At 49.3% G+C, this 21,624-nt stretch overlaps 7 protein-coding genes across 7 annotated transcripts; 3 read left to right on the top strand and 4 right to left on the bottom strand.

The window, feature by feature from the left end:
* The first annotated feature begins 437 nt into the window (after window positions 1–437).
* slc27a1a (solute carrier family 27 member 1a) lies at window positions 438–4,745 on the top strand. The gene is made up of 12 exons (XM_068749370.1): window positions 438–604; window positions 686–1,080; window positions 1,508–1,675; window positions 1,852–1,921; window positions 2,023–2,114; window positions 2,203–2,312; window positions 2,391–2,600; window positions 2,691–2,817; window positions 2,894–3,031; window positions 3,208–3,372; window positions 3,476–3,622; window positions 3,731–4,745. The coding sequence occupies exons 1-12, from the start codon at window positions 438–440 to the stop codon at window positions 3,886–3,888; spliced, it is 1,947 nt and encodes a 648-aa protein (XP_068605471.1). The 3' UTR covers window positions 3,889–4,745.
* Window positions 4,746–4,869: 124 nt separating this feature from the next.
* trim35-13 (tripartite motif containing 35-13) lies at window positions 4,870–7,022 on the bottom strand. Its single transcript, XM_068749853.1, has 6 exons — window positions 6,801–7,022; window positions 6,113–6,208; window positions 5,799–6,029; window positions 5,682–5,704; window positions 5,485–5,603; window positions 4,870–5,411 (listed from the first exon to the last, which is right to left on the bottom strand). The coding sequence occupies exons 1-6, from the start codon at window positions 7,017–7,019 to the stop codon at window positions 4,870–4,872; spliced, it is 1,230 nt and encodes a 409-aa protein (XP_068605954.1). The 5' UTR covers window positions 7,020–7,022.
* Window positions 7,023–9,747: 2,725 nt separating this feature from the next.
* vac14 (vac14 homolog (S. cerevisiae)) lies at window positions 9,748–12,144 on the bottom strand. The gene has a single exon (XM_068750389.1). It carries the CDS (start codon window positions 12,142–12,144, stop codon window positions 9,748–9,750), a length of 2,397 nt encoding a protein of 798 aa, XP_068606490.1.
* Window positions 12,145–13,397: 1,253 nt separating this feature from the next.
* Window positions 13,398–15,233, top strand: LOC137906051 (gastrula zinc finger protein XlCGF49.1-like). The gene is made up of 3 exons (XM_068750343.1): window positions 13,398–13,446; window positions 13,625–13,694; window positions 13,775–15,233. Exons 2-3 carry the CDS (start codon window positions 13,664–13,666, stop codon window positions 14,554–14,556), a joined length of 813 nt encoding a protein of 270 aa, XP_068606444.1. The 5' UTR covers window positions 13,398–13,446; window positions 13,625–13,663; the 3' UTR covers window positions 14,557–15,233.
* A 318-nt stretch (window positions 15,234–15,551) lies between these two features.
* Window positions 15,552–19,375, bottom strand: LOC137905611 (zinc finger protein 674). Its single transcript, XM_068749852.1, has 5 exons — window positions 19,104–19,375; window positions 18,932–19,010; window positions 18,754–18,856; window positions 17,605–18,211; window positions 15,552–15,846 (listed from the first exon to the last, which is right to left on the bottom strand). The coding sequence occupies exons 1-5, from the start codon at window positions 19,373–19,375 to the stop codon at window positions 15,552–15,554; spliced, it is 1,356 nt and encodes a 451-aa protein (XP_068605953.1).
* On the bottom strand, window positions 15,863–16,989 carry LOC137905438 (uncharacterized). The gene is made up of 5 exons (XM_068749681.1): window positions 16,728–16,989; window positions 16,468–16,604; window positions 16,269–16,374; window positions 15,905–16,192; window positions 15,863–15,867 (listed from the first exon to the last, which is right to left on the bottom strand). The coding sequence occupies exons 1-5, from the start codon at window positions 16,987–16,989 to the stop codon at window positions 15,863–15,865; spliced, it is 798 nt and encodes a 265-aa protein (XP_068605782.1).
* A 304-nt stretch (window positions 19,376–19,679) lies between the features above and the next one.
* Window positions 19,680–21,488, top strand: pgls (6-phosphogluconolactonase). The gene is made up of 6 exons (XM_068749363.1): window positions 19,680–19,740; window positions 20,014–20,285; window positions 20,373–20,480; window positions 20,583–20,684; window positions 20,817–20,957; window positions 21,035–21,488. Exons 2-6 carry the CDS (start codon window positions 20,022–20,024, stop codon window positions 21,179–21,181), a joined length of 762 nt encoding a protein of 253 aa, XP_068605464.1. The 5' UTR covers window positions 19,680–19,740; window positions 20,014–20,021; the 3' UTR covers window positions 21,182–21,488.
* Window positions 21,489–21,624: the final 136 nt, after the last annotated feature.

Here is a 21,624-nt window from a genome sequence, read left to right as displayed (position 1 = left end):
CCCCCCCCCCAAAAAAAACAATAGTATGGTAGGTTTATGAGCACACTGAGTCATTTTTGAAGTGTGCGACATTTATTTACATTGTTTATCGGCTGTTTGCAGTAGCACGAGGCTCTGTGCAACAGACCCCTTGTAATAGTGCGTGTGGAAATCACAACACTGCAAACCGTCATTGACTCATTCAATGCCAAAATAATTTTATTGGCTTTCACAAATTCAAAGTCACAAGACAATTGTTGACCCAGATCCGTTAGAAAAGTCGAGCCCAGCAGGCTCGGGTCCACGTTTGGGGATGCTACTCTGGGCCTGTGGATCTGCTGAGCTGGAAGAGTTGTAAAGCTATAGCAAAAAAAAGAAAGTCTCTCGTGTGCTTGTGTGCGCTCAACTTCCGAAGGGAAAGCCGTTTCATATCTTTCTCAATTTTCTCCTTGTCCAGAATGCACAATGCAGCGAGTGTCTCAGCCTCTCTGGGGTCCATTGGACTGTTGCGGATTTTGGGGGTGACCTGGTCCTGGAGTCTGGCAGCAAGCCTCGGGGTGTATCTCGGCACGAGGACCTGGAAGTACTTCTACATTGCTGCGCACACTGCCAAAAGAGACGTCGCGTGAGTTAAACATGATTAAAGTGTCGTTCTTCGGATCTGCATTTCTACCTTCCATCATTTCTCCTCGTCTTTTCCCCCTAGTGGCCTTTGTGTGCTGTTGCGAGTGAAGCTGGCTTTGTGGAGGTACATGCACACTGGAAGTAACGTCACCTCCATGTTTGACCAGACCGTGAGACTCAACCCGAGTAAACCGGCACTGATTTATGAAGCCACGGGGGAAACGTGGAGCTTCACGCAGCTGGACGCGCTGGCCAATGCTGTCGGCCACTGGGCGAGAGGCCAGGGGTGGGTGTCGGGGGACGTGGTGGCCATCTTCATGGAAAGCAGGCCGTTGCACGTGGCACTGTGGCTGGGCCTCGCTAAGGTCGGGGTGGAAGCGGCGCTCATCAACTTCAACCTCCGTGGCGATTCCCTGGCGCACTGTGTCGCGGTGTCGGCGCCACGGGCCATTGTGTTCGGAGCTGAGCTCGCTGATGGTGAGGACATGTCCGAGTACGAAAAGCTGACCAGTAGAGGGATGCGTTCTGGAAGGCTTAGTTCTGTTTTTTACAGAATAATACACGGCAAATCATTTATGAATGAATAGCGGTCGACCTCTGTCATACCATGTGATCGGGTGATGCCAGTCAAACATCTGTTAGCCTCGATTTAAAGTTAGCTTGTTGTTTCTGTTCATTCTCTGCTAAACAAACGGCCCCTTTGTTCTTGTGATTTGTCTGATGTTCTGCATTTCTGTATAAATTAGTTGCGTTTGCTTTGCTTTTGGCTTAATGTCATCTCACGGGAGTGTGAAGTTTTCATTCGTCATATTTAAATCGCATAAAGACACTTCCTTGTTGTTGCACGTATTTAATTGTTGCTCTCTAATCCCGTCCCTCTTTTGCCCGTCTTGCTGAATGTCAGCCGTTTTGGAGATCGGTTCCTCCTTCAGCCAGTCCATGGAGAAGTTCTGCTCTGGAGACCTCAGTGCTGAACATCCGGCCAGTCTGGGGGCTCGACCGCTGGACCCAATGTTAGCCTCTGTATCCCGACACGCCCCTTCACCTTGTGTTCCCTCCAAAGGCATGAATGGTGAGAACCTGCTACTGGTTCTAAGCTGAGTTAACTTTATGCGTTAATATGTGTCCTTTTGAATATTCTTTCATTGAGCTCCACTTTTTTCATTTTCTAGGCCTCCGTTTTCAGATTAAACGATTTGATCGTGCATCGTATGTAAACATTATGCTTCGTCGCTCTCTCTTCTGCAGATCGTCTGTTTTATATTTACACGTCTGGCACCACGGGACTTCCAAAGGCTGCTATTGTAGTACACAGTCGGTAGGTTTCACACGGGGGGGGGGGGGGGGGCACGCTCCAGAGTTGCTACAGACGCTGCGCAGCGAATGATGGACTGAGAATTCTTCCTGTAATTCCCACAGGTACTACAGAATTGCCGCCTTTGGCTACTACGGATTCCGAATGCGCCCCGATGACATCATCTATGACTGCCTTCCTCTCTATCACTCAGCAGGTATGCGATGGCGGCCTCAGCCTCCTAATGAACACAGAATTCCACTTGGGTCTGCGTAACCAAAGTGTCAGCCGTCTCTTCTTGCCAGGTAATATTATGGGAGTCGGTCAGTGTCTGATCCACGGACTCACCGTCGTAGTGAAGAAGAAATTCTCCGCCAGCCGCTTCTGGGACGATTGCATCAAACACAACTGCACTGTGAGAGCTCATGCTAGCATGAAACGGCGAATGCTCCTTTTATGAACGAGCACGTGAGCGCTCGCTCTCCTGTCATAGGTGGTGCAGTATATCGGGGAAATCTGCCGCTACCTTCTGTCTCAGCCGATACGGCCTTCAGAGAAAGGCCACAAAGTCCGCCTGGCAGTCGGAAACGGGCTGCGACCCAGTGTGTGGGAGGCCTTCACCGAACGTTTCAGAGTGGCACAAATCGGAGAGTTCTATGGAGCGACTGAGTGCAACTGTAGTATCGCCAACTTGGATGGAAAGGTCAGCAATCGGTGTTACTTTTTGCGTGTGTTTTTTTTTTTTTTCAATGAATAAAGCATGGATGGGATCCGAGTGATTCTGTCCTGTTAGGTTGGAGCCTGTGGATTCAACAGCCGCATCCTGCCCAACATATACCCAATCCGTCTGCTGAGGGTGGATGAGGACAGCATGGAGCTGATTCGGAACAGCCGGGGCCTCTGTGTGCCGTGTCGTCCCGGTAACCAATCGTAACATCACAGTCTGTCCTTTGCTCGACGTCGTTTGTGTTAATCCTACGTCGCTGCGTCGCTCAGGGGAGCCGGGGCTCCTTGTGGGTCACATCAACCAGCAGGACCCGTTACGACGCTTCGACGGCTACGCTAACCAGGAAGCGACAAAGAAGAAGATCGCTCGCAATGTCTTTAAGGACAATGATTCTGCCTACATATCAGGTTGTTATTCCTCGCGATACATATCAAGACTTTATTTAAATTCATTAATTCAGAAAATATAGGAAAAGGAAGAGTGCAGCTTGCGTGGCTCATTTTTGACATTTGTAATGAATCTTCAAAGCTATGGATAAAGAGGGGGGGTCTATGAGTGTCTTACTTTCCATGCGTCCTTTTAGGCGATGTGCTGGTGATGGATGAAATGGGATACATGTACTTTCGCGACCGTAGCGGTGACACATTCCGCTGGAGGGGAGAAAACGTCTCCACCACCGAGGTGGAGGGCATACTCAGCAACCTCCTCGCTCAGATGGACGTCGCCGTGTACGGGGTGATGGTGCCAGGTGATGGTGAACTTTGTGTCCTCCTCATTGTGTTTATTGCCCTTGAAGAGAATTACTTTAGTCTCTCTTCTCTACTTGAACGCCATTTATTGTGTCACGCCAGGTGTGGAAGGCAAGGCGGGCATGGCGGCCATTGCAGACTCCACCAGGAGTTTTGACTGCAACAGCTTTTTGAAGAAAGTCCAGCTCGCTCTTCCTCCGTATGCCCGCCCGGTGTTCCTGCGCCTCTCCCTTTGTGTGGACATGACGGGTAAAACTGCCCCGATGTCCCAGTTGACTGAACCAACACTTGACGTCTTTAAATCCTAATCCGATTTTGTGTGTGTGTGTGTGTGTGTGTGTCCTCGTTTCTGCGCAGGTACCTTTAAAATCCAGAAAACCAGGCTGCAGAAGGAGGGATTCGATCCGCGGCTCACTACTGACCAGATCTACTTTCTGAACAGCAGAGCGGCACAATACGAGCTTGTTGATGAGGCGCTGTTCAACGCCATAATGGAGGGAAGGATGTCTTTATGACATGGCGGTCCAAATGGGGAGACTTCGGTGGGCCAGTTGAGCACATGCTGGTTGAGACGTGAGGCGTTGGGCGTAGGCTAAAGCCTGGATTGTAACCTTTCAGGGAAAAAGTTCAAAATACTACTTACACAGGCAGAGAATAGTTACAGATGAAGTTTTGACACTGTCAGTAGCGAAGCAGGACATAAAAGGAGGGCCTTTACTCTCTTTATATTTAACAACTTTAATTCATACGTGAACACCTCAAAAGGTTTTTAGACATGTACATAGAGTGGGTATACCCCCCCCCCCGCAATAGTACTAATGCTTGCATTAGCGCATGTGGGACAGCAAGGGGTAGCAAAAACTGTTACAGGGTATTTGTATACCCATTTATGATCATATATGCAGCAGAAATATGTCTGTATGGATTTAAGCAATACTTTTGTGTGATAGAGTAACTGCTGCGTGATCGGACGAGGACGAAGGGCCGCACTTCATCGTGCGGTTCACGTCACAACTAGATCGATCACTGAACATCGAGTTTTAAGATACAACGGACACTTTACGTATTTGAGCCTGAGCACAGATTTGCAAATGAACAAAAGCTGTTACAAGTATGTGCCTTATATGAAACTTCCGATCTGCAATTCAGCTGTGTTTATATTTTTCTTGAAAAGGAGGTCAAAAGATGCTCCTTTTATGAACAAAATTCTATCGTTGTAATACACGGGCGTTAAAGGTGATACAGGTTTTCAGTTCAGATCCCTCATGTTGGGTTGCTTGTTCCTCAAAATGTTTTTAAAACCTCATCTTTCTGTTCATTAAAGATGTTCTTTGGCTTTCTGGGAATTCGAGTGCATTCATTTCTAATCGTCAGCTGAGTGGGGGGTGTGGGGAAGGGGGGGGGGGCATAACTTCTCCAAAAGCTTGCAAAGCGAAGCGGCTCCTCGTTTGTTTAATTAGTTTCTTGTTTTTATGGCAACGTCCCCCCGATGTGAATTAATTGGAGTCTGTTGTCAAGGAGATCCGCGAGGGCAGGATCTTCAGCGGATGCTCTTTGCAGGCTGTGCAAAAGTAAGGAAAGGCTCTGGACGCGATGATCTCTGCGAAGGTGTAGAGCGGCGTTCTCTCTCTGGGGTCATAGAAGGTCACCTTTCCTCTGTCCATGTCGAGAACGATGCGGATCACTTCTGGATGCTTCACCATGCTCAGCGGCTCCCACGGCGCCGTGCAGGCCTTGTGCTCGCCATTGCGAAACCTTATAGTCCAGAATCCCTCTGCTGGCGTCAGTACATGCTTGCCCTTCCGCTCGATGGACCTGCTTGCTACTCCGACCACCCAGTAGGTGTTGCCCTTCACTTCGACGTCCCAGCTGTGGCGTCCAGAGGAATAGCTCTCGGCAGCCAGCATTTCGGCGCCGATGTCGAAGCGTTCCGGGTTGTCCGGCAGTCTGAAGATCTGGCCGCTGTTCCGCACCACCGTGAGATCCTCAGAGAGGCTGAAGCAGCTGGCGGCTGTGTTCGGATCTACGATCACAGGAGCTTCGGAAGGAGAAGGAGAAGGTGGTTAGGAAGCAAGCTGGTCCATAAACGCGACAATTCTGAAGGACCTCACAGTATTTAATTGTCCTCTTCATCTTCTCCCACACTTTGTATTTCAGGGAGCCCAAGTGCTTTGCCACGTCAATCAGAGCACCAGAGATTAGCTGTGGATCGGGAGGTGATCGCCAGGCTCTGAAAGGCGGTATCCGGCGTTACTGAACATCCTGCCTGAACGCTAGTTAGTGATCAAAGGGCGGCAATAACTGTTACCTGCTTATTGTGTCTTTGTAATTCTGAAAACAAAAGAATTCAAGAGGCCAATTTTCACCAAGAAATGCGAGATGAACTTCAAATGTTCTAAAGTCTCTGACGCAGCCTTTTACCTACCTCGAGGAACGGGACGTCTTGAGATTGCATCTCCTGCTCCATGACTCTGATGGTATTGGACAGAGATGCAATTTCAGCGTTCATCTCGTCGCTCCTCTCCTTAATCATTTGGCCCTTCTGGTCCTTCTCGGCCTGCAAGGCAGAAACTCTGGCAGCCTCCTGCTCGTTCAGGAAAGCGCGGAGGGCCTCAAATTCCTCCTTTATCTGTGTCTCGGTATGTTCTGCTTGGTTCTGGACAGAGACACGATCGATGGGGAAATCATTGCCGTCATTCGTCGTCTCCTGGATTGTTTAACGTGATATATTGGCGGTACCTTGACGTGCTCTGCCATTTCCTCACAGACTGTTTTTGCCTTCTTGTACACCTGCAGCTTCTCTTTCAAAGGCAGCAGTGCACTTTTCAGTTCCTCCTTTGTAGTCGGTGACGACATCGACACGTAAACACAAGCTCAGTCTGACAGGTGGTTAAGTAGCCAGAACAATGGCAGCTGCTGCGTGCTATTTCATGCACAATACAACGCAATGCAACATGATACGTCAAGCTGGGGCAAATCTTAGGATCCAATGCCCCACCAGTAAGATTTGTGTGTATAGAGAGAGAGTGTGTGTGTGTGTGGGAGTCGAGTTTTGGTCCTCTGGGGGCTCCACCGGCAACAGCAGACCAAAAATATAACACTATTATTAGAGTTGTAATGAACTCTGCCAAACACCTTTATACATACACACATATCACACTGCACTAATAGAAGAAAATAAAAGCGTCTTTTCAAAATGTGAACGGGCTTTGTATGAAAATAACACGTTTAAGGTCCCACTTCATCTAGCCATCCCGAATGTTTGACATTTCATTTGTCTTATTGCTCCATTTGATTTTCATTAGTGCTAATCAGCATTGCATACTAGTCTATTTCTGCTGTAATCATCAGCAGTAAATCACAGGAAGACTTTTCTTCCTCTCATGCGGCTGAAGCAACGCACACAATCCGTTACTGCTTCTCCTACCTTACAGTCATGAGCACCTTCTCCAATGGGGTAGATCCTGTGCCCAGTGTGTGCTGCTGCTTTTCCACACAAACTGCACATCGGCTCCAAATCATCCAAGCAGAACAGCGTCAGCTTTTCTCCATGCTTCTTACAGGCCCCTGAGTCGTTCTTGCATCTTCTGTCTTGGAAGGACGTGCAGGACTTCTCCAACACAGAGCTCACCACCATTTGATCCATGGAGGACTCGAGTGTGAATCCCTGCCGCCTCGTGTCTCTCAGCTGTCTTTCAGGCAAGTGAGCTCCGCTGGTTGATTGAGTGCATATCCACAAATTGGACAGGAAAGGTCACCCTGAAGATGAGTGCATCTGGTGGGCTATTCTGTTTGACAAGGGTTTTTGATGACAGTGCAGGATGTCGGGCCCCCTCCCACATCTCTGGAGGGCCGCCACGTCTTAGCCTCAGGAACGAGTGTCAATACCTTCGACCCGAAAAGCATCTTGTCTTGAAACACATGACACACTGTCAGATAAACTCACCTCAGAGTAAAACAATGCATCTATATGCATATATAGAGCAAACTGTAACATGAATTACTCCAGAGGGGCCATTACAGTACAGTCATACCGAGGTATTTGCATTTAAGATGCTTTTTATTGGAATCTTTTTCCTAATTTTGCGTTAATCACCTCTTAGCCATTTGAGTCTGTTGAAACGATCCGTCGCAGTGTAATAAAAGAGCTCACAGAGAGAGCGTCCAAAATAAGGCTGGGTGAGGTTATAAATAGAATGCTGTCGGTAGCCTATTTGGATCAAGGCTATGTGGGTAAAAAAAATGTCCTGCTCACCACTGGAATATTTCCACTTTACTCCCAAGTTGATTTTACCCTGTTTTTTAAGGGTCAACGTTTGATTATGTTAACGTCAGGTAAAGATCCCAAAAAACAGTTATAAAACTGCTCTAAAATTTATTCTGTGCAGCAAAGTGAGTCAACTTTGATATTTTCAATTACCGGTACAGCTTTTGTACCTCGGCGAGAAAGTCTTGCGAACATGAGTTAAAAAAAAAAGAGGCATGTGGGTCAGCAGGGTTACTGCAGTAGATTATGTAAAATTCAGGGATGGCAGCAGGAAACTGTTTATTTCAGATGAACTATTAATGTCGAGCCAGCGATGGTTCAACATTAACGGCTCCCCGAAGCCGAGAGCCGTTCAGTAATTTATAACCTAATTAGAGTGAAATTATTGATGAGGAAAAACAAAATACATATACTTAAAATAAGCCATTATATTTAATGAAGCATTTTAAATATGTTCTGTCACTGTTTTTCTTTGGCCTTTTGCACTCGTTTGAATTAAAATAAGTAGAAATACTCTAATCAGCAGAAAATTATCATCTTTTCAGTGAAAATGCCCAAGATTAATTTAAAAAATGATTATTTCACATAAACGGGATCCAGGTTTTATTCTGATACTTCTGTGGAGTTCCTAAACCTCTAAAATGACTCTTTAAGCTCTATATTTTAATGTTTTTATTATATATGTTTAGTTTACCTTACAATGCATAAATGCCCCATTTATGGTATAGACTATGGTTCATATGCAGGGCTGATCTGCAGCATGCATTGCAGACAGACTCCAGATCAGCCACGAAGGGAAGCCAACTGTATTTCTAACTGCGTGATGAATATGGAAAAATGCAAGTTGTTATGACTTGGTCCATTTTATTCATTTTCACACAGGACTGACTAAAGTGTAAATATTTTAAACACGGACAGAAACAGTACACCGAAGAAATACCTGCTAGCAGAGGAACATTTAAAGAAATGGAAAGAAAGCTGTGGATGTATGAAGCCAATTTTCTAATGAGCACAGTCAACAAAGGAAAGGAGGGTGGAGCAACATCGTGGGTCTGCCTGGGATCTAATCCTCCATTACTCCCCACATTCAAAATCCCACTTGAGCTCAGTCGGTACTGCCATCTTTCCTGGCTCATCATCTTATGAGCCCGTCCGTAGTGCTCCACCTGGTGATCCAAGAAAGCACCGCGGTTCACACAGAGATTAAACAGGCGTGCCATTTAAATCTGAAATGCTTGTCGGATTAGCTGGACATTTCATGTAGCTCTAGCAGACCTCAGGCGATGGCAGGGCAGGATGGAGCCTCGGGATGAAACGATATTATCACCCCAAGAGCTTAAGGTGTGAGATCCAGTGAACATCAACACCGACTGTCACTAGAAGCTGAATATGACCCGGTTTCAGGACCGTACCTTGTGATCATTGCTGAGTGGAGGTTTGTTATCACCTTCACATGACGCCAAGTGAAGCAATGCCACCCAAATCCCTGACTGGAATCCTACGCCTCCCCTCTGGAGTCAGTATTTATCATTGGTTGTTTATGATGCATCAATTTAGAATAAGTTTCTTTTGCAAATACATGAAATGTGAATAAATTAGCATTATTTCACTGTAATGTCCATACCCATCTTTATTACAGTATTGACCTATATATATTGGCCCCTTCAAAATATGGACCTTGATTGTGCCCAGATCGGACTCAAAATGCGACCGACTCTTCCTTAGTGTGAGATCCACCCCTCGACACTTTCAATGTCTGATGACAACTTTTCAAGACAATTTCCAGGCAAACAAATATGGGCTGATGTCAAAATAAATTTTCATTTGTGTATCTGGCGTGTAAATTATTTTCTCTTTTTTTTTTTAAACTGCTTTGTTTCTTATGTGACAAAAAAAAAGTGATCACCTTATTATGCAAACAAAGCAATTGTTATTTAACAGCGTATAACCCAGTGTGTCTGACATACAATAATTTGAGCAATAACATTTGAATCACTTAGTTTTCTTTTTTGAACTAAATAAATACGTAGATCGTTCTCGTCCTTAATAATCCCCCTCGGTCCCCTTTGCATTATTAAAAGCCGTGGGTTTCTCCGACTCAAACACCTCACATAAACTTCCTGTCGGGGAGATCCGAGGCCCGGCCGGAGCGCTGGTGTCGAACCTCAAGGTGTTTGCTCTGAACAAGGTCGAAATGCCGCAGCAGCTCGAGGTAATCCATCTGCGTGTGGGAGGAGCGCCCGGAGACCGCGCGCTCTTCGGACTCCATATACTTGGATTCGTCTACGGTCCTCATGAGCTCCGGGTTGGGGACGCATCGCAGGCGGCGGGAGAGGAGCTGGAAGGCCTGGCTCTGTGGCAGCAGCATCAACAGACCGTACAGCGCCTTAATCAGGTAAGGGTTGTTCTCCACGTCGAGCAGCTGCAGGCGCAGGTAGGTGAAAATGGGGCTTTCGACGAGCTGCACCAGCTTGTCCACCTCCATCAGGAAGTCCACGGTCACCTCCAGATCGCCGAACTTCTGAATGAGATCGTAGGCGTGCTTGTAGTTCTGCGTGAGGAAGCAGAGCGACACGGTGGCCACGGGGTTGTGGCACCAGGAGCGATACAAGCAGCAGAACAGCGCACAGCTCTCCTGAGAGCGCAGGTCTTTCAGTTGGTTGCGCAGCTGGAAGAGTTCCGTCGAAGTGAGCAGGATGGTGTTGAGGGTCTGGACCATAGTGGAGGCGAATTTGAGGTCCTCCTCCTTCAGCAAGATGTCAGCCATAGAATGGAAGATGTTCTCGGCGTGCAGCAACAGGCAGAGCTGCCTGATGATGAACGCGCCCCTCACCTCCAGGAGCTTCCTCTCCAGACTGAAGCGTTTCAGCAGGTTGATCATGAACTTGTAAAAATAGGAATTCATACTCGGAGTAGACGGCGATGCGTCCGACGCTTTGGAGCCGGCAGGGGGCGGCTGTCCCGGCTTGATGCTCTCTGGAACCCGGAGCGCCAGTTTGCCGTCGGCGCCGTCGCAGGAGCCGGACCGGTCCGACTGGCCGGCGGGAGACGACGCGATCTCGGCCAACACCTCCAAGTCCTTCAGTATCACTTCGTCGGACTCGTCGGACAGCGTCTTCAGCAGCACGGGGAACAGGCCGTCGGTGTGGCGGAACATTTTGCGCGGCGTCTTGATGTAGAGGTGATAGACCCATTTGAGCACGGCGATGCGAGTCATCATGCCGGTGGAGGCGTCGTGGAGGTGGCGGTCCAACACCTGGACAATACCGTCCAGGTCCAGGGTTACCTGAGGCCGCTCGGCACCTCCGGGAGCGAAGAAGCTAATGTTACTGAAGCCGACGGATTCTTGTGACATATTCAGCACATCGCTGCCGCCCGTCTCCGTCTTCAGCTGGCTATCCTCTCTAGACGGCGTACCGGTGCTTCCACTTTTCTCCTCCTCCTCCTCCTCCTCCTCCTCCGCATCATCATCATCATCATCTTCAGGGGTCACCAGCTTCATCAAGCTGTGATTACAGGCACTGGCTGCCTCTTTCGTGTTCTTCTTCCTGTCGTCGTAGGAAAGGCAAGGCAGCACCGCCGTGAGGATTCCGGAGGAGTAGGGCAGCATGGCTCTGCCCGCGTGCTGGATGAACTCCCTCATCCACGTCATGGCCGTCAACTGGATCAGGTCGTTGGTGAGCTTCGTTTCGTCCGCCACCTGGCAGTGGATGACGAGGACGTTGGCCATCTCGGCAAACTTCACGCTGGAAGGCGTCTTCTTGATCTCCTTCAGGAACTCCGCCAGCACCACCTCGCACGTCCGGCGGATCTCCTTGCTGTTGTCTCCCAGGATCTGGAAAAGGCCGTCCAGGATCTCGGGGAGGTAGTCCAAGAGATTTATGTCTGGCACGGACTCCAGGACATGAATCCAGGAAATGATGAACTGTCTCGCGTATTGATTGTTGGAGTAGATCCGCTCCCTGAGGAGGGGGACAAACGCCACCAAGTCAAACTTGTTGCTCTCCGTCACGATGTCTTTCAGCAGCCGGTCCAGGAGTTCGGATCCGCTTTTCACGTTGGGGTCCGGGTCTGCTGCCAGCTTGCTGAGGCCGTCGAACAGCAGGTTGAAGTGGGGCAGCACGGCTCCTCTGGCCACTTTCACTATGTTATACAGCGCCTCGCAGGCGTAGTAGCGCAAGCGGCTGTCCGCGTCATTGAAGCATGTGAGCACGGGTTCGATGAGCTCCTTCAGATACAGACCCGAGTCCTTGCCCAGCGCGATGGAGCAGGCTGCCAGTCCGATCAGACCCCCTTTCCGGCTGTGGGGGTGCTGGGACAGCGCGAACTCCGAGGCCAGGATCTGGATCACGTGTCTGATTTGCGTGGAATTATTCTGAGCGACGAATTCCCGCACCAGCTTCTCAATCTCCAGCGCGGCGACTTTCCGCTTCTCGTACAGTTTGTCGTTCAGAGCCCGGACGATGTTCGGCGTCAGCGGCGAAACGTCTTTTTCCGTGCTCATGTTGCAGCCGGTTCTTTACGCCGAAACTTACGTAAACACCGGGAACGACGTGTCGGGAACGTTTATCCGACAGCAGATCGTTTCCTCTCACGAGGGAGGAAGAAAGCAGCTGACCGACTACATCCGCCGGAAATACGTCATAGTTGCAACCTCTATTTGGTTCCCGACTCGGCGACCGACCGCCTGTTGCGTTAGCTCAGATTAGCATCACAAGCGTGACCGGTTACATCCGCCGGAAATACGTCATAGTTGCAACCTCTATTTGGTTCCGGACTCGGCGACCCGCCTGTGGCGTTAGCTCCGATTAGCATCACAAGCGACACGCAGGAGTCCGCCCGTTCCAGTTCGTCTGAGATGTCGAGCAGCCTGACGTTTCACTCGCAGCTCGCCGCCATCATGGAGACGGTGACCGCGTCTGTTCTGAGTCAGGTCTGCAAGCTAGTGGACGAAGACTCGAAGACGCTGCGGCTGGAGCTGTCCCGCCTGCTGGTCGTTAACTCGACCCTGGCCGTCAGAGTGAACAGTCTGGAGGGGGAGCTCGCAGCCGTGAGACGCGGCGGGACTGAAACCGTCTCCCGCAGAGACGGGGACGTTCACGGTGCGTCGCGCTGCTGGAGTCAAATCATCTGCATGGCGTCTTCGCTCACTACAATGTTCGATTTGTTTTTGTACGTCTCCCCCTCTCCCCCCCAGCGGCTGAACCGCTCACCATAGCCGGGATCTTTGGGAAAGATTGGTGTATGAATCTGTGGGAAGACAGAGATCCGATCAGCCTGGATAAACTCACGCCACAATCTCCTGAGGAAGTAAGAGGAACGTCGGCAGACGCCATTAAATGAGCGTGAAGGAAATTGGGTTTACAAATTGAGACATTTAAAAAAAGACAACAACATCCAAAATATCTATTGAAAGTTCGTTCATTCATTTTCCTGAACGCTTTATCCGGGTTGCAGGTTGACGCAACAGCGCAACCCACTGCGCCACCGTGCTGCCATCTAGATGTGCCTATAAACATGTCTGGATTATACATATGTATATGCATGTATTTTAAATTTAAAACAGGCTTAAACAGTATCACCAGCATTCCTACTCTACTTCAAATATTTGTACAAATCCTCGATCCCAATTTCTCAGTCATAGGATTTTCATTTCAGCGTTTTGCTTTGTTCACGACCCAGGAGAAGATGCATGGACGTAGTGAGGGAGGACATGAGAGGCTGGTGTTGGGGAGGATGATGTGAAGGACAGGGTGACGTGGAGAAGGTTGGGTTGCTGTGGCGACTCCTCAGGGGCAAGAAGAAAGTACAGTAGTAGTCATAAAAAAAAAACATTTACAAGCCTGTAATGGAGAATCACAAAACGACTTTTGTTACTGTTGAAATTCGATTCATCTAATCATTCCCAGCTTTTAAATGATTGCCGTCATTGAAAATGTTGCCATCTAAACTAGTTTAACGTCTGAACTGTTCCTCTTTTGCAGTCTGCAGCATCGTTCTCTGACCAGACCTCCGTGGCTGAAATGAACGTGCAGGCAGCGCTTGATGCGGAAGGTGAGAAAAGTGATGGATCACTGGGTTGAAAGAATACACTCTGCACACTTGTTTACGCCATTTTTATTTGAACGAAACAGAACATGGAGAAAGCCCGTGGACGGAAGCAGAACTGCTGTCCGCTGGTTGCCGGGCAGGCAGCGGCGCTCTCAGCATTTCACTTGATCAGGATCACAAGCGGATTTTGTCTGTCGGCGTCGCCGAAGAGCCGTCTGTGCATCTTCTGTCCATCAATGGCGCAGAAGAGGCTTTCAGTACTTATATCATTCCGATTGAAGAGGATGATGATGATCTGCAGATTCTTGAAGAAAGTCAGCAGGAGCCTCTAATGAATGACGCCGCCGGGTCCGGCCATGATGAGCAGCAGACATTACCTTCCGACGTCTCCCAAACTGATTCTGCTCTGGGAAAAGGTTTGCAAGAAACGGCCCGAGATCCAAACGGAGACAAATTCACCTGCCCTTCATGCGGCAGGTCATTCTCCCACGGGGGCGCGCTGACGCGCCACATGAAGTCGCACAGGTCGACCTTTTGCAACATTTGCAAGCAGTATTTCCCAAAGAGGCAAAAGATGACGTCGCACACCTGCGTGCCATCGCCGCCCGCCGGGGGTCACAGCAGGTCGTGCGAGCTGTGCGGGAAGGCCTTCGCGAACCAATCGGCTCTGCGGATTCACTACGTTGTCCACACGGGCGAAAAGCCGTACAGGTGCAGCTTGTGTGGGAAACGGTTTACCCAGAAAGGCAATCTGAAATGTCATCTGCGTATCCATACTGGGGAGAGACCGTTCCGCTGCGGTCGGTGTGGGAAGACCTTCACGCAGAAAGTCAACCTCAACCATCATTTAACGGCGCACAAATAGCGGGAGGTCGCAGCAGGAAGCGCATCGCTGTGAGACGTTTAAATTACCTCCAGGTGAAAAGGTATGGCCAGTAGTGATCGTGTATTACTGCTCACATGTGTAAATCAACGTTGCTGATAATCCACTAGCCTGTAGCATCTGCCTATAATAAAATGTCAAATGTTCTTATTTCACCAGTTTTTAAGCTTCTAGAATTTCAGTGTTCTCAACCTCTAAATGTGGAAGTTCTCCTGGAATTACTTTGTCAAAACTTAGAAGTTGCATTTAATCCTCTTTATCAGTAGCAGCCCTACATAGTTCCCACGGACAAAGTGAAAATGCACATCTGGATGTGGCTCGGTCAGGGAGGAGGGAATATTCCATCTTTGATCAGGATGGCAATTTAGCAAAGGATAAAAAAATTGTTTCTCAACAGGATGGTTAAACGTTGAGACAGAAAACGGGAGTTTCACTTCACAGTGCTTGTAGCTGTTTTTAGATAACATTAAAACCTGACGAATTTATCACTCATTTAAATATTATGCGACTGACATCTTTTTTTAAGTCATTTGTAGAGACCTACCCGCGTCGTCCAGCTAAATGTAGACACGAGGCTTAACAGTGAGATGTGGCCAATGAAGCAAAGAGTTCTTACTTGTGTGTATATATATATATATATATATACTACATTGTAGTTTTAAAGGGTGACAATGTTTGTACAGTGGAAAACAAGTTATTTTGTCTCAACCTGATCCATTCATAGAATTTCTCTTAGCAATTAAAACTAAACTTTCACAGGGGCCGTGGGGTTTAGCATTTTGTTGGATTTTTATGGGAGTCATTTTCCATTTACACAGGGAGCGCTTCAGTAGCAGAACCAGCCGCGATCGGAGTAGATTTATTTATTTATTTTGGGGCGGGGGGGGGGGGGGGGGTTTCACAAGACAAGTTATTCGTTTTTAATTAGTTCTGCAGGGACGGTTTATAATTTAACAGTGCCCAATAGAGGAGATGCGCTAATTTCCACTCGTAGTCCCTGGGCAGGTTGTAATGTCAGCGAAACACCGATGGTGATTCAAGCCGTACTTGTACGCGTAACATTTCCCACAATCCACGCAGCTGTAAGGCTTCTCACCGGTGTGCGTTCGGAGATGTATGTTCAGAGAGCTTTTCTGAGAGAAACTTTTGCCACAGTCCGGACAGCTGTAGGGCTTCTCCCCCGAGTGCACGCGCTGGTGCAGCTTCAGGTAGGTTTTCTGCGCGAACCGCTTGCCACAAACCGGACAGCTGAAAGGCTTCTCGCCGGAGTGCCGCCGGGCGTGGACTTTTAAACTGCTCAGATAGTTAAAGAGCTTCCCGCAGAACAGACACTGAAAGCGCTTTGCGGCTTTCGGCAGGATAACGAGTTCTCTCGTTGCGTTTGTGTCGGCGCCGTTCGCGTAGTCGCAGCGTTCCGTCGGAGGAGGAGTCGCGTCGTCGGGCAGGACGCTCATCGTCGCGTCGTCTATTAGCTTGTCCATGAGAGTCGACTGGGTGCGCGTCTGACCGTGAGCCGACATGCTAAAGTTGTTCAGTTCCACCGAGTGAAGCTGCAGCTCGTCAACAGGTCTGTGCAGCATGGCCGCCGCCTCCTCCTCCTCCTCAAAAAATCCAACAACTGTCAAAATGAGAATAAATGAGGTTAAAATGAGACGCTTTCCCGGTCTGGCGTTGTTTAATCGATCCGGACGTACCTTTCCTGTTGCCCGTCAGCCTCATCCGCTGACCAATAGGATGCCCGTCGTACGTCTCCTCCTTGACGAAGACGACAGCGGGTTCTCGTTCCAGTAAATCGACGGCCTACCAGAGAGACGCGCGACAAGCAGCGTGAGCAGGATCATCTAATCATCAAAGACTGGAGTGGATCAAACGGCATCGAGATGACTCACGGACCTGCGGCCCCATGCTGGTCGCAGCAGCAGGCTCCACCGCCGCTTTGCGTCGAGATGAGAGCTTCTCCTCTTTCCACAGATCCATGCACCAGTCCTTCCCATAGACGCCATTGATTGCTGGAACAGACTGCTGTTGCTCTGGAATAAGGCGCAGACAGGACATTGTAACCTTCTGTAGCCTAGACTCATTTAATCACGTGACGTAAAGAAGGCTGCCGTTTCCACTGAAGCTAAGCGATCTGCTCTAATGATCGTATCGACCTGCAGGGTGTTGGTGATCGATGGTGTCGACGTGTGCAGGATAGGTCTGCGCCTCCCTCGCTGCTCTCAGCTGCACCTCCAGCGAGTAGCACCGCTTGTTCAGCGCCTCGTTCTCCGTCTTGTGGAGGAGCATCTCGGCGTGGAGGGCGGAGGAGCGCTCGTCAGCCAGACTGCTGATTTCACCCAAAGCCGCCCTCGTTAGCTTGTCCAGGATGGCGGCTAACTGCGTTCGGAAGCTTCGGTTCGCGGCGTCGCACATCATCTTTGACGGAAAAAGGAACTCAGCTTCTGAAACTGGTTGATTCCTTGCGAAAACGCGACGCGATGTATTTGAGCTATAGCTTGTGCCGCAAGGGGTTGTGGGAGAGCGGCCTTGCGGTAGGCTCAGTCCAAAATGCTCTGTACGGACACACCCACTGACCTCATGACACGCCCACCGGGATATTTTCTATTTCCGTAAACACGCACCGGCCCTCCAGGGATTTAAAGGGCCAGTACCCATAATCTCGGCCGAGATTGAAAAATGATAGCGTCTTTTAAAATAGCGGGTACAGCGATCTATATGGAGGATGGAGGATTTTTTCAGGCCTCTTTCATAATACAAACTGCTTTTTACGTAATCATCATTGGCAACACACCCGTAAAGCAAGATTATTTATTAGTTCAGTTGAATCATATCAAAGCTGGGACATTTTGGAAGGGGGGGGGTGGGGAAGGGGATTGGTTCAAATGAAACTTTATTACACACAAAATATTTCAAACAGCAGGAGAAAGTTCCTTTTCCTGCTTGTTTCAGGTGGTTCCGTTGATGAATGTCCCGCTAAACGTCGGTGCGTTAATCCCACTGTTGCACACGTTCACGCCAGGATCCGGATGAACTGCCAGGTGTTTCTTCAGATTACAGTTCTTTGTAAAGCCTTTGCCACATTTGACACAAACGAAAGGCTTTTCTCCCGTGTGTGTGCGCTGATGCATATCAAGGGTGCATTTCTGAATGAAGCCCTTTCCGCAAACAGGGCAGCGGTACGGCTTCTCCCCCGTGTGCGTGCGCTGGTGTGTGTACAGATGTCCTTTTTGTGCATATCGCTTTCCACAAAGCGCACACCTGAAAGGCTTCTCCCCCGTGTGACTCCTTTGGTGTATTTCCAGCTGGCTGAAGCATCTGAAGCTCTTGCCACACTGCAAGCAGCCAAACCTCTTGGTCGCCGAGCTCCTTAAGCTGTGAAGCTTCACGTTCCTGAGTGCGCTTGGGTTCTGCGAGGCAGCGTTTTGGGACACGCTTTTCCCTTCGTCTGGGTTGGCGTGCGACGGTGGAAGCGGCGGGTTCCAGTGCGTTTCCCCCCCCACTGGTCCACTGAGAGACGACCGGGTGCTGACGATCACAAAGCTGTCAGGAAACGGCGGCTGCTGATGCTCCGCGATGGCACACGGACGCCGCATTGCTTCCGGACTCTCCCGTGCGACTTTGAGCGCCTCCTGTCCTGCTGACATCATATGACCTCGTTAAATTTGGCTGGATGACCTTGAAGCCGGCGAGTTCACAATAAAGTTAGTTGTTCTTTTGAGTCTTGAGATCTAAGAGCACAATTTCTAAACACTTAATAATCAGTCCAATCAACGAACGCTTTATTGTCGTGCCTGAAATAATCACTGGCTGCCTCATACGACGCTTCAAAAGTAGTAATAGATAGGTAAATACAATTGAGTAACGAGGCCTAAATACGTTATTAGCAGAATATTCACAAGAGAAAAAAATATTGTAAAAGTAGATTTAAATGACTTTAAATCCTGTTTTTACATTCAGTTAAACTGAACATAGTTCAGAGACGATGTATCTGAACCTGCCGCACATCAAGCTTCACTTTTGTTTTTCTGAATTTAATGTCAGCTGCCTCTGAAAATTTCTCAGAAAATTTGAGGATTTCATCATCTGCAATCCAGATATCACCGAAACATTCTGAGAATTATAGGGGGGGGGGGGGGGGGGTCACAGAACCAGAGAACCAAACTTTTATCTGATACTCACCGTGCTCACGGAACCCATCCTGTTCAGTGTTTTCGTGGTGCACCTCTGATGGTTCTTCTTTTACAACCATCAACCCGCGCTGCTCTTGTTGCTGATTTGGGAGCTGGAATGAGAGAAATAGTTCCGGTTGAGCGTTTTGCTGCGGATGAAGATCACCATCTCCGGCTGAAGGACTCACTCCAGTCGCCGCGTTCCCCTCACTCGGGCGCAAACTGCTCCTCTCAGTGGGCCAAGTCGTGTTTCCCCGTGGGCTCCCACTAGGACGCAACACATTTAGATTTAACACAAGGCAGGGTGCAGCGTGATGATGATGATGATGCTGATGATGATGCAGCGATCAGCAGCCCTACCTTTCCCCCCCGTCCCCTGAACAACTGCCCCTCGCCACCAAGCGCGCTGCGGCTGACGCGCCTTCCCTGCTCCCTTGAGCAATGTAAAGCAGTTTCTCCATCAGCTGCAGCTTCTCTGTCAGAGAGCAGATTTCGTTCCGCCCTCGCGTTATCTCTACTTTCAGCATCTTCGACTCGATCTCGACCAGCTTGCTTATTTCCACGACAGCCGTTTTGGATAGCGCGTCCATGATGGAGACGAGCTGAGTGTGGAACGAGAAAACCGACGACATGTTTATATATAAATATGATACTAACACGCACACACACACACACACACACACCGTAGATCGCCTCGGGATGTTTACGTTAAACGGGAAGAGCCGTGTGAGCCCCGCCCCCCCCCTGAAATACGGGAGCGTCTTCGTGAATGTTCAGGTGGTGGCTTTGAATTGTCGCCGCCTATCGGTTAGGAGTATGAAGTGCAGCTACACGCAAACGCGAACGCCATGACTGACAATGACCAGAATGCATTGCGGTCCGACTAGAGGATGTGATTGGCCGATGAGGACTCGTTGTCAGGAAGTAGTGAGTGGAATTTATTTTGCCGACTGAAAACAACCTCCACATGAGATTCTGCTTTTGATAGTTCAACGCTGTAAGTTCCGGTTAAGTTCCGGTTGAGTTCCCGTTAAACGTGTTTAAAGTTGCTTCTCATCTCGTATTTCCGACTCTGGCAGAAATAGCAAGGATTAACAGCGATTATTCAGTCATTAAAGTACAATATTAACTATATTTACTTGCATTGTGCATCAATATTTCAAAAGGCGGGGTTTCAGTTCGCCACGCTGCCCACTTTAACGTACGGACATATCATCACGACTTGCATTCTGACTTCCTTCTGTTTCCTGTTTCCTTGTTCCTCTCACAGACGCTCCCATGGCTTGCAGAAAAGTCGCCGTGTTCCCCTCCTCTGCGGAGCTCGGGCCTGCCCTGGCACGCCTGGTGACCTCGCGGGCTGAGACCGCCATCGTGTCCCGTGGCAGGTTCACGCTGGCGCTCTCTGGAGGAAGCCTCGCGTCCACGCTGAGCAGAGAGCTGCTCGCCCTGCCGGGGCTGGACTGCAGCAGGTGGCTGGTCGGATTCTGCGATGAACGGCTGGTTCCTGTTGAGGATCCTGAAAGCACTTATGGGCAATACAAGGTAGCGTGCGTGTGTGTGTGTGTGTGTGTGTGTGTGTGTGCGTGTGTGTGTGTGTTACTAAATGGAAAGGCGCTTCTTCTTTTCCAGAGCATGTTGTTTTCCAAGGTTAACATCCCCGAGAGCGGCGTCTTGGCCATCAGCCCCTCCCTGCCGGTAGAGGAGTGCGCTGAGGATTACGCACGCAAGCTGAAAGAGGTGCTAAAACCGTTCTCTGATCCTTTCTGCTTCTGAAGTTCACATTTAGGAGTTATTTTGGGCTGGATCGGTTTACACAATATCAACTTCCAAAATACGCAGGCCTTCCCAGAAGACGGTTTCCCCGTGTTTGACCTGCTGCTGCTGGGCATGGGGCCCGATGGACACACCTGTTCCCTCTTCCCAGGACATCCACTGCTGGAGGCGAGGGCCATAAGATACACACACACACACGCGTGTATTTTTTCTTAAGGATCATGCGTTGTGTTTATCACATTGATTTATTAGGACATTGCACACGTGAAATGAGTGTGTACTTGTGGACTCCATTTTCAGGAAAACCAGAAAGTTGTGGCTCCGATCAAGGATTCTCCCAAACCGCCCCCACAGCGCGTAACGCTGACGCTTCCAGCGGTGAATTCTGCACGCTGTGTGGCTTTCGTCTCAACGGGGGAAAGCAAAGCGCCTGTTTTGAAGGTAACGGGACGGGGGGGGGCACTTATTTCCTACATGTGTATTATTTTATTGTAAACTGAGTGACCTTCTTCTCGCAGGAAGTGCTGGAGGGCAGAGCGGGTCCGGCTCTCCCAGCGGCCCGTGTTGTCCCAAATAACGGAGAGCTGCTCTGGCTTGTTGATGACGCAGCGGCTGCCTCCTTAACAATCCCGGTGGAGAGGCTTGGGTTCGGGGCAACGCTGTAGAGCCACATCTCCCACGGCACCCCCAGACCCATCAACACAACGCCCAAGCCGGGCGGCGCACAGAACAAGAGTCCCCACAGAAGTTAAAAACAAATAGTCGTATTGAGGACAACTCGTAACGTGGTTAATAGTTTAACATTTGCGGAGGCCGGATGAACGTAACGGAGTATTTCTGCACCGTGTGCTAAAACGATGCAATATGCGCTGTTGCCTTCAAGGTCTCTGTAAAATCCACAACTTGACAGTTGGACAGCGTTCCTTTGCTATTTATTCTCATTTTGAATAAAACAATGTTTCTGTTTAAACATTTAACTTGAGTTCTTGTTTCATAAGCTGCCACTAGTCCTTCCCCTTTAAGAGTCCTTCCCCTTTAAAGCTCAACTTTGCAGCGTTTGTCCCGTTCGGGCTCTGCTGCACAGCTGCTCTGTGATCACTGCGAAAAG

This window comes from Brachionichthys hirsutus, chromosome 16 (assembly GCF_040956055.1).
Source record: "Brachionichthys hirsutus isolate HB-005 chromosome 16, CSIRO-AGI_Bhir_v1, whole genome shotgun sequence".
Classification (NCBI taxonomy): Eukaryota; Metazoa; Chordata; class Actinopteri; order Lophiiformes; family Brachionichthyidae; genus Brachionichthys; species Brachionichthys hirsutus.
Note: the sequence above shows the minus strand (reverse complement) of the source record. Positions and strands in the feature narration are given on the sequence as shown.